The sequence below is a fragment of the Pituophis catenifer genome, unplaced genomic scaffold (assembly GCF_029215685.1).
Source record: "Pituophis catenifer annectens isolate HBS135680 unplaced genomic scaffold, rPitCat1.0.hap2 SCAF_3, whole genome shotgun sequence".
NCBI lineage: Eukaryota > Metazoa > Chordata > Lepidosauria > Squamata > Colubridae > Pituophis > Pituophis catenifer.
This window is the reverse complement of record NW_027256883.1, coordinates 182,299,859-182,315,475: the sequence shown is the minus strand read 5'-3', so window position 1 is coordinate 182,315,475 and position 15,617 is coordinate 182,299,859. Positions and strand designations below refer to the sequence as shown.

Sequence of the window (15,617 nt, the reverse complement as noted above, 5' to 3'; positions counted from 1 at the left end):
TTGGCTGTATACCCCCTGAGACAATAGTAGCAGCTGTTCGCTGACATATAATAGCCAGAAAATCTGAGATAACAAACTGAAAGAGGATAGGGAGTTGCAGGAAGAGATCATTATGTTCCTCAAAGATTGTGCAGCCTGCCCAAACAATTCAGCTTTCTTTTCTCAACAGGATGATATGGTAAACTTGATCTACCTAGAATTGATTTCATATAGAAACCACAGGACAAAAAGAACTTAACTCAAAAGCACATACGAATGAGATATCGATTGCATAGATAAGAGACAGCACTTACGTGATGAGCATAGACTGATTCTCTCGATCTGTAAGGTAAAGAAAAAAAAATTAAGGTTCAAGTCATCCTTTTTAGAGTTTGTATCATTAACACCAGCCCATTCATAGTCAAGCTGATATTTTTCTTTTTTAACTTTCTGATTCCATCTATGAATTTGAGATTAGATTCATTGTCCTTTCTAATACATGGTCTTATTTTAATAGCTGTTCAAAGGGACTCATAAAAAACTGTCCTTATGCAGACTTTTTGTATTCACCATAGAAATTAAGATGAAGATTTCAATACACGCACGAGGGGGGAGAGAGGGAGGGGGAGGGAGAGGGAGAGGAAGATGCACTGAACATTTGTATCAGGTGCTGTACCTAACATAAGTGATTAAAAAAAGAACAGCAAGGTTGGAACCAGTTAAGACTAGGGTGAGAAATCTCTGGGAAATCCAAGGACTGTAGCAGGGGTGGATCCTAAATTTTTTTATTACCAGTTCTGTGGGCGTCGCTTATTTTGTGGGCGTGGTTTGATGGTCATGTGACAATTCTTTAGGATTTAGAAGAGGTACTGGTCTACCAGGCTTTTAACTGCTTGCAGAGCTGTACCAGTCTACCCATTTATTCTTGGAGCGTCCTGGTCTACCCATTTGTTTTTCGAGCGCACTGGTCTACCACCACACTGCCTTTTAACACTGATCAGCTGAAGCCCCGCGGCACGAGTTTAAACAGTTTTTTTCCTTCCAGCCGATCAGCTGGGACTCGGAGGCAGCGAATAGATTGGGGGCAGGGCCAAATAAAAGGTAAGAATAATGCGGGAGGGGGGAGGGAGGGCCCAGCTCCCGAACAAAGAGAACTGGTTCGGTAACATCATATCATCACCGCTACCGGCTCGGCAGAACCGGGCAGAACCTGGAGGAACCCACCACTAGACTGTAGGCTAGATAGAGAAGTCAGAAACTTCTTGGAAGAAGGAAACAGAAAAATGTATACTTTTTAAGTAAAACTAAATAGATCTGCTCATGCGTTGAGCTTGTTTCAAAGGAGTCTTTTTGATATACTGACAGCATATTAGATTCAGAAAGCAGAATCTATATGGGAGTGCTTATGTTAAGTTTGATTAACCATAGATAATCAAAACCAAAATACATCTGTAGCACATCCAAGAGAAGGATTCTAGTTTAATGTTTCTGTTACAGCTGTATGCCACTATCTACCAACCTCTCAATAGATTTTGAAGTGGTATATAGTCTCTTCAGAACATTTGGGTAGAGAAATGAAGCTGGAATGGTACATAACTTATTCCACTCCTATATAGATAGTCCTTGACTTATGACCACAATTCAGCCCAAAATTTGTATTGTTAAGTGAGTCATTTGTTATGTGAATTTTGCCACATTTTACGATCTTTCTTGCCACACCTGTTAAGTGAAACATTGCAATTCTTAAGCTAGTAACATGGTTGCTAAGTGAATCTGGTTTCCCCATTAACTTTGCTTGTCGGAAGGTCACAAAAGGTGATCACATGACCCTGGGACACTGCAACCGTCATAAATATGAGTCGGTTGCCAAGCATCTGAATATTGATCACATGACCATGGAGATGCTGCAATGGTCGTAAGTGTGAAAAATGGCCATAAGTCATTTTTTTCAGCGCCGTTATAACTTTGAATGGTGACTAAACAAACTGTTGTAAGTTGAGGACTACCTGTACTAAACATGTCAGTAGTATAGGTTGTGACACAGGGAGACCCAAAATTCAACAGCTAGTTTCACATTGGCAAAGATTTTCTTAAATCATAGAAATAATTGCTGAACTCTACTGCATGTTTTTGCTTTAGATAAATTATTATGCAAGTCTGTGCTACCTCTAAAAACCATTTTCTCTTCTTTCTGAATTTTTATTTTCAGATAACTAGATCTGTTAGGTACATATGAAGAGATGAACAACTCTGGCATTATTAAAAAACATTAAAAGTTGAAAAACAATTGTGTAAAATTCATAGCTCTCTATATGTTATTGGTACGCAACCCCCTTCATATTGACTCCACCTGGGAAGTGTGAAGAATAGGACTAAATCAGGTGCTCAGTTCCTTTCCCACAATTTTTTGTAAAAATTGGATTAGACACTTACTGCGCAGCATGTCATTGTAGGCATTGTCTGCAATGGCGTAGATGTGGGGCGGGACCTCAGACCTCCGCTTGCCTTTATAAGCTGCTACAACAGGAGCTGTATAGACTGGAAGCCATTTGTATGGATTTATGGTGACACAGAACAAGCCTGAATAGGTCTGAGAAGAAAGAAACAGCATAGCTATGAGAAAAGTAAACCAGGCTGACACCAATAGTACAGTTCATTAACCAAATGCAAGGGTCATACTCCAGTAGAGGGCACATTGCCAACTCTTAAGAGATTTTTATTCTCTCTGTTCCACCTCCTAGTTCAGTTCATCTGTTTCTTCAAATAAAAAATAGTAAGTGAGAAAATACTACATATTCTTTTTATTACCACCTTTGCTTAAAGAGGGTGCAAAAATGAAGGGGTAGCAGTGACAGCAACAAGGAAAAGGTTGGTCCTTTCTGGGTCCAAAGATAGAAAGTTGCACAAGACCCCCCTAAAACTCAGACCCAGTATTAAATCATTTTCTGGCCCTATTGATAAGGATGTAGTTTAAAAAAGAACAAGTAATGTAAAATGTTTCAATTCTAGTACCATATTTCGAATTCATCTAGGATTTAAATATGTAAGATTTTAAAAAATAACTATTTCTAATGAAATTAAAGTTAGCAGTTGGGAGTTTTGTAACACACAATCCTACTATTTGGTACAATGAATAAATCTAAAACTTGTTTCACACACAGGATGCAATACAGTATAATCAACAGTGTTTATCCTTCTAACTTACATAGATCATCCACTTGGTGTAACGCCTTTTTAGGTTATGCAGGACTGAAGCCTCATTGAGATGAGTTAACATAGCCATATCTTCAATCATGTCAAATTTTGGAGGATTCATAGCTTGAATATCATCTTCTTTAACCACAAGAGTCTAGAGGAATCAAATAAATTGTTTGATGAAAATACAAGAACCTATCCTGTTTATGTACTGATCCATAAGCTCAAAGAAAATCCTTAAGGATCTAGCATGCAACTGTTAAATCACATAACTTACATGACAATGAAGCTATTAATTGATGAAGTAGGCTCTAATCCACAAACCTATTCATTAAGATATGATAACATTTTGACATTTATCTCTTATTATGATAAATTTCAGCATTGTCTTTACTATTTCTATTGTGGTTTTTATTGGGTCCATAGACTACCTTGGAAACTTTCAAATAAAAAGTAATTCATAAATGTTTCTCAATCCTTAATAGTACTAACAACCTAAATTTTAATAATTAACAGAACATGTTAGTTATTAAACAAGAAATTAAGCTAGTTAGAAAATATAACAGCAAATTAGATAAAGAAAGAACCGAACGGAACAGAACAGAACTGAACTCTTTATTGGCCAAACATTTCTCATTGTAAATATTTTAGAATCTCAGTGTTCAGGGAAAATATCAAAATATCATATTGATATGATATGCTATTACAATAAACGAACAAAGTGGGGGAACTTATGGATCTCAGAAATCCAGCTGAAGTTTGTTCATGGAGCAGATTAAAGCAGACTCTACACCATTGTGTAGTGGTTTAACTCTGGTCCTTGTCACATTCCATCTAGAAAAAGAGGAGGACTTGTGTTGTGATAGTGCTTGGATCATTCTAAGTTTCTTTGGCTCCAGCTGTGGATACCATTGGATACCAGATAGTTAGTTCCACTCAAATAATTGTTTTATATTAATTTTATAACCCCCAATGCTAGACTGGAAATATTTGAAGGCAGAGTAGTAATTGATGAGGCATCCACTAACAATCCAATCCTATATCAGTTTACATGGGAGTAATTCCCACTGACTTTCAGGATCAGAGTCTTAAGAACTGAGTAGTCAAATCTTGCCTTGGCTCCTGAATTACAATGCAGTTGCTCCCATGGTATAATGTGGCTGCCGCCATTGTGGGTTTGTGTGGATAAATATAACCTAAACAAAATAATATTCTGCAGAGTTTCAAACAGGAAGGTTTGGTGATATTTAGATAAACAGCTGAAGTATATAATTCTATAAATCCAAGAACCAGAATAACTATCATATTACATGACTGTGCCTGATTAGAATGAATTGTATTTAAGAAATGTTGCTACTCTTATTAAAAGAAAACAGTCTTGTCAGTAGTAGCTTATAGAGGCAGCAATGTCTAGTAGTTAAAAACATAGTTTGGAACTCAGATGCACATAGCTACGGAGAGAGATTTATACATCTTATATTTATTTACTTGCTTTTAAATAAATGAATAATCTACTGTTCTTTGATCTGGATGATTTATTAAGATACTAGAAACTAACACATTAGAAGAACATTTTATTGTTCCCTGGCAGCTTATCAGCTTTGCATGTAAGTCTCCAGTTAAATCCCTGGCATCTCCAGAAAGGGCTGTGAAAACACTCTCTGAAATCCTAGAAAGCTTCCACCACCAAACAGCTTTGTAAATTTATCTTAAAACTAAAAGAAGATCCAACTTTTACTTTTGACATCTAAACCCCAAAGATTCCTGCTAGATGAACTTCCCTCTTATAGACCTGGGCAACCATTAAGATCAGCAAAGACACTGCTGTATGTGCCTCATATTTCAGAGTAGAAAATACATAAGGCAGGTAGTTATTTCAGAGTATCGTTTAGTGTTCATATAAAATACATAAGCCAGGTAAGTATTGAAACTAAAATATCAAATGTTGTAAAAGAGCATTTCCCCCATTTAGTCTCATATATGAAGAACATCTGTATGTGGTCAACCTCACCTCTCATCTGAAAGACATTTTACTTCAGAACTCTTTGTTCTCCTATATCCATTTAACACATTAATTTACTCCATCAATTAAATTTCATACTTATCCATACAAAACATATTTATAAATGTTTCTTCCTTATACATGCTGCAAGCCTGGAGTTAACAGTTGTTTAATTATTAATGACTCTCAATCTTTCTTCTTGAGGGAGATTTAATTTCAAACAATTAAAACACCAAAGTAAGACCAGAGGTACAGCAGGTAATTGTAAGGCAAAGTTTAGGCCTTAGCTCTGCTATAACAGAGGAGAAATAGTCATACATTATCATTATCTTGCTTGCTTATCCATTTGAGAAGCTCTTTTAATTATTAGACAAACTTAGAAATAATGAAACTTGCTTTAAAACATTGCTTTAAAAAGAAACAATGGAAATTTTTCAATTAATAATATTCCTATTCTAAGTAATAGCAGCCCTTATACAGAACAAAATATAACATAATTTTATACAAGCATTTTGGTGCTAAAATGTAAATTTAGAAAATATAATTACTTGTTCTAATATATCATTTATCTGGAATATCTTGTCCCCCGATGTGAGGTTTGCTCCAACCCTCCTAACTATCCGTAAGAGCCTAATAATGACATGGCTTTGCCAGTTAGCTTGGGGCTCCAGTGGGGGAACAACGCAATGGAGATGGTTGAGTAATAACAGATCACATCTCCCCCCCAAACTCCGTCCCTGCCCTCCCCTATGTATCTTTGGTTTTAATGTTTGGTTTTAACTTTTTATGTTTTAGCTTATATGTAACTGTAAGCTGCCCAGAGTTACCTTATGGTAAAATGGGTGGCCAATAAATTTTATAAATAGATAAATTTAACACAACACACCAAATAAATACAGTTTAGGAGATAGCTTTTTTCTGTTTAATTTGATAAATCTAATGGAATTGAAAAGAAAGCATAGCATATTGTATTTTCTAGCCTTTGCACAATGTTGAGCCAATGTAACTTTCTTTTTCAGTTTCCTATTTGGTTATTATTTGGTATGTTGGATATATATATATTTTTACCTTTCTATCTTTGGTTTCCACTGTGACTTTGCCACCAGAGGATTCTTTAATTTCAATTTCAATAAAAGCCTCCTTCTCATCTGGAATCCAGGCTCTTTTCTTTCCTTTATGAACCCCAAAAGAGACAAGAAGAACGTAAACATTTTTTTAAAAAGTTGTACAAATAGATATTAGATTCAGATAATGCAGGTGCCATACATAATTATTTTACAAGATCTAGATATATTTTGCATAACATTATTCTTGTTCCTTTAATTCTTCAGTTACTGAATGGGGAAATGCTGCGATTTAAATATTTGTTTCTGTTTACTTTATTCTTATTAATTTTGGAATTGATTTTTCTGTTATTGATATAATAATTCTAGGTCTAGAATTAAAATAAATAGATGTTAAAACTTTGGAAATTAAAATTCGCTGCAAAATTTTGAATTACAATATTTTGATTAATCATTGTCTGCTCAAATATATATATTAGAATTTTAAAAAATAATTGCAAAAAATGAAGATGTGGCTAAATAAGGAAGATTGGGTAAAATATTCAACAATCTTAAGGTCTAATTTTGTAGTAACTCAAATTTTTAGCATTCTTTAATCTCTATCAGAAGGAAGTGTGTGGCTTCTATATATAAAATTCTGTATAATATCAGCAAATGAAATCAATGGTGAGCAATATTAGAATCTAGTCAAGAGGAAAATGTCTTTTAAGGCAACTAAAAGCATGCTCTTTCTGCATTTCTCATCCATCAACAACATCTTGAAAGGTCATTTTCCATATTTGACAAAAAGCAAACATGCATTTGCTTGGATAAGGTGACTAAAAATGGATGGCCACTGATTGCAATCCTGAACATATTTAGGCTGCATCAATCCTATTTACTTCAATGTGACTTAAATAGGCTGTATGTATGATTGCAGAGAATTTTGCAAAATGGAAATTTCTAAACGTCCCATTCATGCAATTTCTAATCACAGTTTCAAGAGATGCCCAAAGATAGCAAGCTTTCCTAGAATTTTTCCAGGAATATTTATCCACTTGTTTTTTTAATTTATATATGATATGTTTCCTTTTAAGAATCAGTCAAATGGAAAATTTGGGGATGAACAATAGCATGATTTTCCTCCTTTTCTTATGTATAACTCTTGCTATTTATTGTAATGTAAGCCAGATCACTCCTGTAAGCAGTGGCAATGGCAGTGGCAATGAGGTAACTGCTGTTTCATATGATAATGTCAGGATAGAAAGATATATGTAAAGAATCTAGTATCCATCCCGACTATAAATTGTTATCTGTTGGATGTCTAACAACTTCCTTAGCAATACATTTTGAGGCTAAACAACTATCGTAAGGGATGCTTCATTTGGATTCCTGTATCGTGCATACAAATTGAACTTGAAGGCTCCAATTCTTTGAATATATGATTCTCAATAGAATATTTTCAATATTTTAGGAAGCAAGAAATTCCATTTCATACTTTGTGCACTTGCTTATTATATACATTTCATTTGTCCTGTAGTTGCTGTGATAAATGCAAATCTCAAGTACATATTTCTCAACGGTTGATTATAAATTTGAACTCATTCATGGCAATTATAAACCTGTTTATAAACCATCCTAAATGAATGTTTTCCTAAATATAATTAAAAGCAAGTAAATGCTAAACCAAACACTTCACAATTCACATAATTATAGCATAGCAACAGACAGATCATCAACATAGCATAAAGATGGAGCTACAATCATTTTACTGCACTCTCCATTGCAACCAAAATGACTAAAGAAGAAGCTGTTTAAGCAGAATTGTTTAACTGTTAATCTAGTTGTCTCAATCTCTATGGCCATAATCAGCTTCAACATTTTAAATGGATAAAAAAAAAGTGCAGAACTCCCCTATCCAGGAAGCAATATTAGAAATGGTTCATGGGGTTGAAAAAGTCCTTTCCACGCAAAAAAGGTGGTCTTACCATCAAATGCCATAGTCTGATACTTCATCATCTCCTCATAACTTTTCCGGAGGAACTCAGCAGCCTCCCCAAATTCTTCCTTGTCCATCCTACTCATATTGACTATTGGAAGGATAAAGCCTAGTCAGCAGCAAACAGGTCAGCCAAATGCCCTAGAGTATGAAAAGACAAAACAAAAAACAAAAGCAAGATGCATTTTAGTCAATAATATAGCCAAATCACATTAATCTGTCCTGTAATGGTTCACCAACCTTTTAATTGCGGGATGGTATGAAAGCTGGATGATATGAAAACATGCAAATTTATATATTCTATAAATTAAAAATAGTGTTCTAATATTTATGCACTGCATCAGATTTTATTCCAAATTATAAATCTAGCTACATATATGTGCTAATTTTAATTATATAATACATTTTTAAAATTCCTATCGTTACTCCATGTGCTTTTTAACTATATAAGATCAGAAAGCGTAGTGAGATTATATTAAATAATAAAGAATGTATGCCCATTGTATAACATCAAAAATCAAACCAAGATGCAACTACTTTAAGTTTATTTGAAAGACAATCAGCATCCCAGGAAAAAATTACTAGTTGGTCAATTTATATTTAATGAGCATCCCACCAATAGGCTGTAAGTTATCTTAGTTTCATGTCTCTGCCAGTTTACACCTCAAAGGAATTTGACTGAGTTAGCATCCTGTGTGATAAGTCACCACAGTGGCAAGTAACACTACAAAATATTATGACAGCCTATGAATCTGTTCTATCACGCACTCCCCAGAACTATTAAGATAAATTGATGGTAACTGCAACAAGATTATTAACATCACTCACTTTATAAGCCCCAACTATTGCTATTGTTACTAAGCCTTGCTATTAAAACAGATAATATCTTCACATCCACACATTCGTACTGAAACCGTCACAATTTCAGTTACACCTGCTGCCACCCATGACTTTCCACACCTCATAAGCGTACATTCTTGTCATAGTCCCTTTAGCCATATTATGAATCCCAAGTTTGTCTTCCAGACAATAGTTCATGTTCCTCTACTTCCCTTTTTGTAAAAAAAAAAAGAATGCACTAAGGAAAGCAGGGCTTCAGGACAGGACAGACGTGCAACACAGACATGCTTTTTATTACCAACCTGGGCTATGGGGCTGAGTGACTCTGTGTGTGTGTGCTTTGAGGCCCCTTTTTATTGTGCCTGTCAAGGTCAGGATAGGGAGAGATATGTCAGAAATTCCCATGTGTCATATCCACACAGCTCCATTGGTGCTGCTATCCTACTGCCCATAGAGACACAAAAGGCAAACTTTTATCTCTCTGCCGATGCAGGCTGGTTATTTTTACCCTATATTGTCAGACAATCACAAAGGCAGAGAGAGAGAGAGACGCTCTTGAGGCAGCACAAGACTTTGAGTTCCAAGCCACTCTTTAAAAATGGGTTAAATGAGAAGCTTCTGTTCATCCACCTTTGTCATTGTTTCAACCTCTGGCAGGCCTCAATACCTACCAAGAAGGTAGCTTTTTGAAAAGGATCCCACAGTGATATTTTTCTTTAGCCAATGCCTCTAGCAATCTCAGGGTCCAGATACAAACCCAACCATACTGTAGCTGTGGTTCTGATTTTGCTGGATAAAGCGAGAGAGAGAAAGAGAGAGAGAGAGAGAGGGAGGGAGGGAGGGAGGGAGGGAGAGAAAGAGAGAGAGAGAGAGAGAGAGAGAGAGAGAGAGGGGGGGGGGAGAACTAAATATTAGGATAAAGTTGCTGATTTATGAAGTAGTGTTCATTACAATGGAAAATATTTGCATCTTTTCTACTCCAACAAAGCATATATTATGAGTTTTCAGGTTATCTAAATGCCAAAAGAAAGGCAAAGAGATAAGCAGCACAGGATAAAATAATGACAATGCCGTGATACAGAGTTTTAACAGGAATTGTATTTTGCTGAAGGATGGCTTTGCACCAGGGGTGAAATCCAGCAGGTTCTGGAGAACCGGTGGTGGATATTTTGAGTAGTTCGGAGAACCGGCAAATACCACCTCTGGCTGGTCCCAGAGTGGGGAGGGAATGGAGATTTTGCAGTATCCTTCCCCTGCCACGCCCACCAAGCCACACCACACCCACCAAGCTACACCCACAGACCCAGTAGTAAAAAAATTGGATTTCACCACTGCTTTGCACTGTGGTTTGGGAGTTGCTAAAAACTCACTAGCTGCTGCCAAGAAAGTTCTGTGCCAAAGGAAAAAGGATGTGCAGATGGAAAAATTAAGTGCTTTTTGGCATTCAACCAATGGTATTAATTCCACCTTCTAATTTGTAGGTAAATTAACAAATTTATAAATGGTGGGTACACACTTTGGATAATTCCTTAATATGTTTGGGTAGCATTAGTGAGTATGTATAAACTAATATACATGGGACTACTGAAAAAACTCTTTTCCTTTGAAAGCTTTTAGAGACTTTAAACTTAAACAACTTCTAGAGAACCATTATAGTGTAGTGGTGAAGACATCAGACTAGAAAGTAGGAAACTGTGAGTTCTAGTCCTTCCTTGGGCATGAAGCCAGATAGGTTTGTCTTGGCCCTAGGAAGGAGGCAATGGCAAACCACTTCTGAAAAACCTTGCCAAGAAAACTATAGAGGGACTTGTCCAGGATGTTTCAAAGCATCAGACATAATTGAATGAGAGGGGGGGAAACATACTCTAGAAACATTCCCAGTTGTGTGAATATGAAAATGTATTATTATTTAGAGTAGACCTTTGTCTAGCAGAGACCCCAGTAAGATTTGATATCTGATAGGTGACCTGCAAACAATCCTGAGATTGCACTTTGTTCTCCCTTTTAGGGAGTTGAACAAAAAAAAAATATTTCCCAATAAGTGGATTTGACATAACTGCTGCTATATTTTAAATGACAAAATGAATTAGTGGCAGCCAACAACATTGAGATAAGCACAGTGGCTTAATGCTCATCATGGCTACTTGTTTGACATTGGCCAATGTTGACAAGACTTGAAAGAGTGAATGTCCTTTTGCTTCTATCTGTCGAGGGTCATAGAGATTGGTTGGCTCTACATTTAATAAAATAAAATATATGGCCTATGTTGATTTGTTAAGGTATTATGGTAGCAGATAGTATTGTTCGAAAATCAAATAAAGCTATAATTAATGTTCCAGTTGGGGTGAAACTTGAATAGGAATAGGAGAGTTATATACAGTAGTCTTTTAATTTCATTGGGTTAAATGATTGTGGAGATGGGCTTTCAAACTCTCCTGGGGGTTTTATTTTTATAAACTTGTGAATAAGCCAGGAATTTTAGGTGCCAAAATGTACCTAACAAATCAGGTTCAGTTTATCTGCAGATGGGCTTATATACTGCATGAGTATATATGTAAATTAATGATGGGTTTAAAGTAATATAAGGATAGCCAAGCAAATAAATGAATGCATTTAGCATATATAGGATCCATGATTAACTTTAAATATTTCATCTCAGATAATGCCAATTTTATATCCTTTCTGAGGATAATCTGTTGGGAATATATCCTTTGATATATTTGCTTTATGCTACATTTTACATCAGTCTGTATATTAGCAGTGGCATAAACATCAGCAGATAGTTAATCCGAGAAATCCAGAAACCTTACATAAGGTAATTGGGTATATATAGAGAGAATGACACATGTATACTATACCTATGTATCAATGGTGGGTTGCCCCCAGTTCGCACCGGTTCTATAGAACCGGTAGTAAAACCGGCGGGAGGCTCCGCCCACCAACCTCAACGTCATCAGAACGCTTCTATGCATGCACAGAAGAGCGTGCAGGCTCGGCCACATTGCGAACCAGTAGTAAAGGTAAGTAGAACCCACCCCTGCTATACTAAATGGGCAGTGCTAGTTAGGATATTCCATTTAAAACTTGCAGACTGGTTCTAGTCCCACTTTATTATGGGCCTCACTCATTGATTTTGAGCCAGTCATTATTTCCCAACATAGATCACAAGGTTATTGTAATGAGGATCAAATTAGAGAAAAATCCATATAAATGACCTTGAGCTCTCAACAGGAAGGCTTGGGTATAAATGCAATGCATATAATAAATACTGGTAATACACAAATTAAATATAGCACCTTAAAATCACAGCAGTTACATCTTTAAAGAAGGCAGCATACCAGGTGGGAAACAAAGGTTTTATGGATGGAGAATTCCATCTCAGGTTACATGGGTTTGTATGAAATCCCAAGGAGGACTGTTATGCTATTGCTAATTACCAGACACCCTTCTGAAGAAATATTTCTCCGTTAAGAAGCTCTGATTAGATGCAGGAAGTGAGACAACTGCAAGCTGTTAGGTCATTTGCTGAAAGGTTCTGCACTCAACAGATCTTGCCTATCAGCTGCTGTGAGAAGTGACTGGAGCAAGGAGGCTAACTCCGAGATTAGATAGAGGCAATCTATGGAGAAGCTATTTCAAGCATGTTTCCATTTTGTAAGACTGGACACTTATCCAGCAGTGTTCAGAGATCTCACATCCTTTCATCCTTTCCTCACCCCCAACCCTGGGGCCACATTAATGGTACCAAGAACAACTATGATTCCTTTAACTTTGTAGTATTTTATGCTCAGGCAGCAGATTCTGGGGGATGGGAGGGGATGGGAGGGGATGTAACTGCAATATTTATATTTATTTATATTTTGGCATTTCTGAACCACCCATTTTCTTCAAAGAGGGACTCTGGGTGATATACAGTACAGTATCAAAATATAAAACAGTATATGAGAATTAAAATAATTTAAAATTTAAAAATAATTTTTAAAGATTATACAATTATAAAAATTTTTGAAGAGACAAGAAAATATTTGAAGAGGCAATTTTAATCCTGTTAAAAATTGATTTATGAAGCTCAAGGAAGGGCTCTTATGGCACCAACTAACCCCATGACTTCATACTCCTTTGAGCTCTCCACACAGGGCTGCAGAGCTATGTTTTGTTTTATTTTATTTATTTAGTTTGTCAAATATGTATGAGAAAACAGGTATAAGTATAAACATGGACATGAACACAGGAAATGAGTACGAATAAATGGGGACAGTAGGACAGGGACGGTAGGCACGCTGGTGCGCTTATGCACGCCCCCTTACAGACCTCTTAGGAATAGGGTGAGGTCCACGGCAGACAGTTTAAGGTAAAAGTTTTGGGGGGATGTAACAATGTTTCGACCTTTTTTCGGAAGGCCAGGAATCCTACACACCATTCCTCCTGAATCCCCTCAACAATTCTTCTCCATTGGAGGACATGTCCCTATAGACTACATGAATTTCTTTTGCACTTCCTAAACAACTCTTTGGTTGTATGGGGGATGCTGACCTGACACGAGCAAGATTCAACTTCCATGGATTTGGAGACATGCCAATTTGCCTGTGGCTTCAGGTAGCAGAATGACTTGGCTTGACCTGATAATTTGCTAAATGTTATGCTGATGAAGATAATGTTGAAGAAAAATGGAAAGAAACAGAAGATTTCTTAACCATGGTTATAAGAAAAGGATTAATTGAAAAATGTTTAGTTATAACATTATCCTGATTTGGATTGAAAGGACAATATTTTGGAATGTGAGAGACAACTATAGGAGATGGATAATTCAAATGTCCTAATCTAATTCAAGTGACTTAAACATTACATTTAAATAGTGGCATTTATGTAGATTGTATATTCTTCATTAATCATCTTTTTAACTTGTCCATGCTTGAACTTATCCAATTGTAAAACGCTCAGATACTTGTAGGCTTTGCCTTGATGGCTCCTACTGGTTTGACCATTCGGCATTTCAATTACATTACTGTTAGTGATTTTACTTCAATTTATTCCTATCAGAGCACATTTCCCCAGGTGAAATTCCATTGCTATATCTGTGGCAAACATTTTTATAGTATTTGTCAATGACTGGCTTTAGATTTCTGATGGCAGCAGATAGTATTACTTGGTATTATACATTGTACCAGACCCATTTTTGCTTCCTGTTACAGCAAGGTTTCACATATTGGAAGCTGTTTCTGGTGATAACCTTAAGTGTTTTAAAATTCCTCAGGCACAGCCCAGGAAAATAATCACACTGAGGTCTCGTTGATTTAAAATAGATACTTTAACATTCTCCAGGCAAGATAAGTGAAATTAGAATAAGTTAACTTGCTATATCAACATAGATCATTCCAAATTTTGACAGATAATTAGCATATATACTGTACTTTTGTGTTTTCTACAGCTGTGCAGCTCTACATATTTGATTCCGAAATATTTTTTTGAGCATGAATGAAGCACTTGTCAGAAACTTTTCCAAGTGGCTACCCTCCACTGTTACAAGTTCTGGGAAAAGTCACAGCTAGTTGAAAAAGTTGTCTACATATACACCACTGTATTCCAAAGCATCTTTATGAAATTAAACACAAAACAATACACAGCCCTAGTAATTTTCCAATGCTCAGAAATGAGGTTCCCTTGAGATCTGAATAGAAGAGCAGAGAATCCCTGGTTCTTCATCCAGCCTTTGACCATTTTATTTCTTTAGCTTTTATTTATTTTACAATATTGTAATTTTGCACCAGGCGAACATTTGCACAAGTTCGCCTGGTGCACCAATTGCGACCCTACTTGGATCAGGAGGCTCTCCTCACGGTCACTCATGCCCTTGTCACCTCATGGTTAGATTATTGCAACACGCTCTACATGGGGCTACCCTTGAAAAGTGTTCGGAGACTACAGTTGGTCGAGAACGCAGCGGCGCGAGCTGTCGTGGGTGCACCTAGGTACACCCACATTACACCAATTCTCCGCAAGCTGCACTGTCTCCCTATTGGTCTCCAGTCACAATTCAAGGTGTTGGTTACCTTTAAAGCCCTACATGGCTCAGGGCCAGGGTATCTTCGAAACTGCTTTCTACCGCATACCTCCCAACGACCGGTAAGATCCCACAGAGTTGGTCTCCTCCGGGTCCTGTCAGCTAAACAATGCCGGCTGGTGGGCCCGCGGGGGAGGGCTTCTCTGTGGCTGCCCCAGCTCTCTGGAACCAGTTACTTCCTGAGGTCCGGACCATCCCACCCTATTGGCCTTCCGAAAAGCGGTGAAAACCTGACTTTTCCGGCAGGCCTGGGGCCGTTGATCTCACTCTTGTGATCCAGCAAGATCTGGCCATGAATGGTGTGAATGAGTTTTAATGTTTTTAATTTTTAAATGTTTTTTATAATGGTTTTAAATGCATTGTGAGCCGCCCTGAGTCTTCGGAGAGGGGCGGCATACAAATTGAATAAATAAATAAATAAATAATAAATTTCTTGGTTTGATTGTTGTGAACCATCCAGAGTCATTAGAAGTCAGGGAGCATACAATTAAATGCCTT

General features: G+C 36.8%; 2 protein-coding genes across 3 annotated transcripts in view; one reads left to right on the top strand and one right to left on the bottom strand.

The window, feature by feature from the left end:
- Positions 1 to 9,378, bottom strand: part of MYH7B (myosin heavy chain 7B) — a 54,407-nt gene extending 45,029 nt beyond the window's left edge. The window contains exons 1-6 of one of the 2 annotated variants that reach the window (XM_070941658.1): positions 9,361 to 9,378; positions 8,208 to 8,359; positions 6,245 to 6,348; positions 3,185 to 3,328; positions 2,413 to 2,569; positions 294 to 321 (exon numbers count right to left, since the gene is read on the bottom strand). In XM_070941658.1, coding sequence (XP_070797759.1) covers positions 294 to 321; positions 2,413 to 2,569; positions 3,185 to 3,328; positions 6,245 to 6,348; positions 8,208 to 8,304 — 530 coding nt within the window. In that variant the 5' untranslated portion in view covers positions 8,305 to 8,359; positions 9,361 to 9,378. Of the gene's footprint in view, positions 1 to 293; positions 322 to 2,412; positions 2,570 to 3,184; positions 3,329 to 6,244; positions 6,349 to 8,207; positions 8,360 to 9,360 lie in introns of those variants that run through there. The other variant, XM_070941659.1, reaches the window with a different exon arrangement.
- Positions 9,379 to 9,724: 346 nt separating this feature from the next.
- Positions 9,725 to 15,617, top strand: part of GSS (glutathione synthetase) — a 49,663-nt gene continuing 43,770 nt past the window's right edge. Inside the window, exon 1 of the mRNA XM_070939937.1 lies at positions 9,725 to 9,736. The gene's annotated coding sequence lies outside the window, so the exon portion shown is untranslated. The remainder of the gene's footprint in view (positions 9,737 to 15,617) is intronic.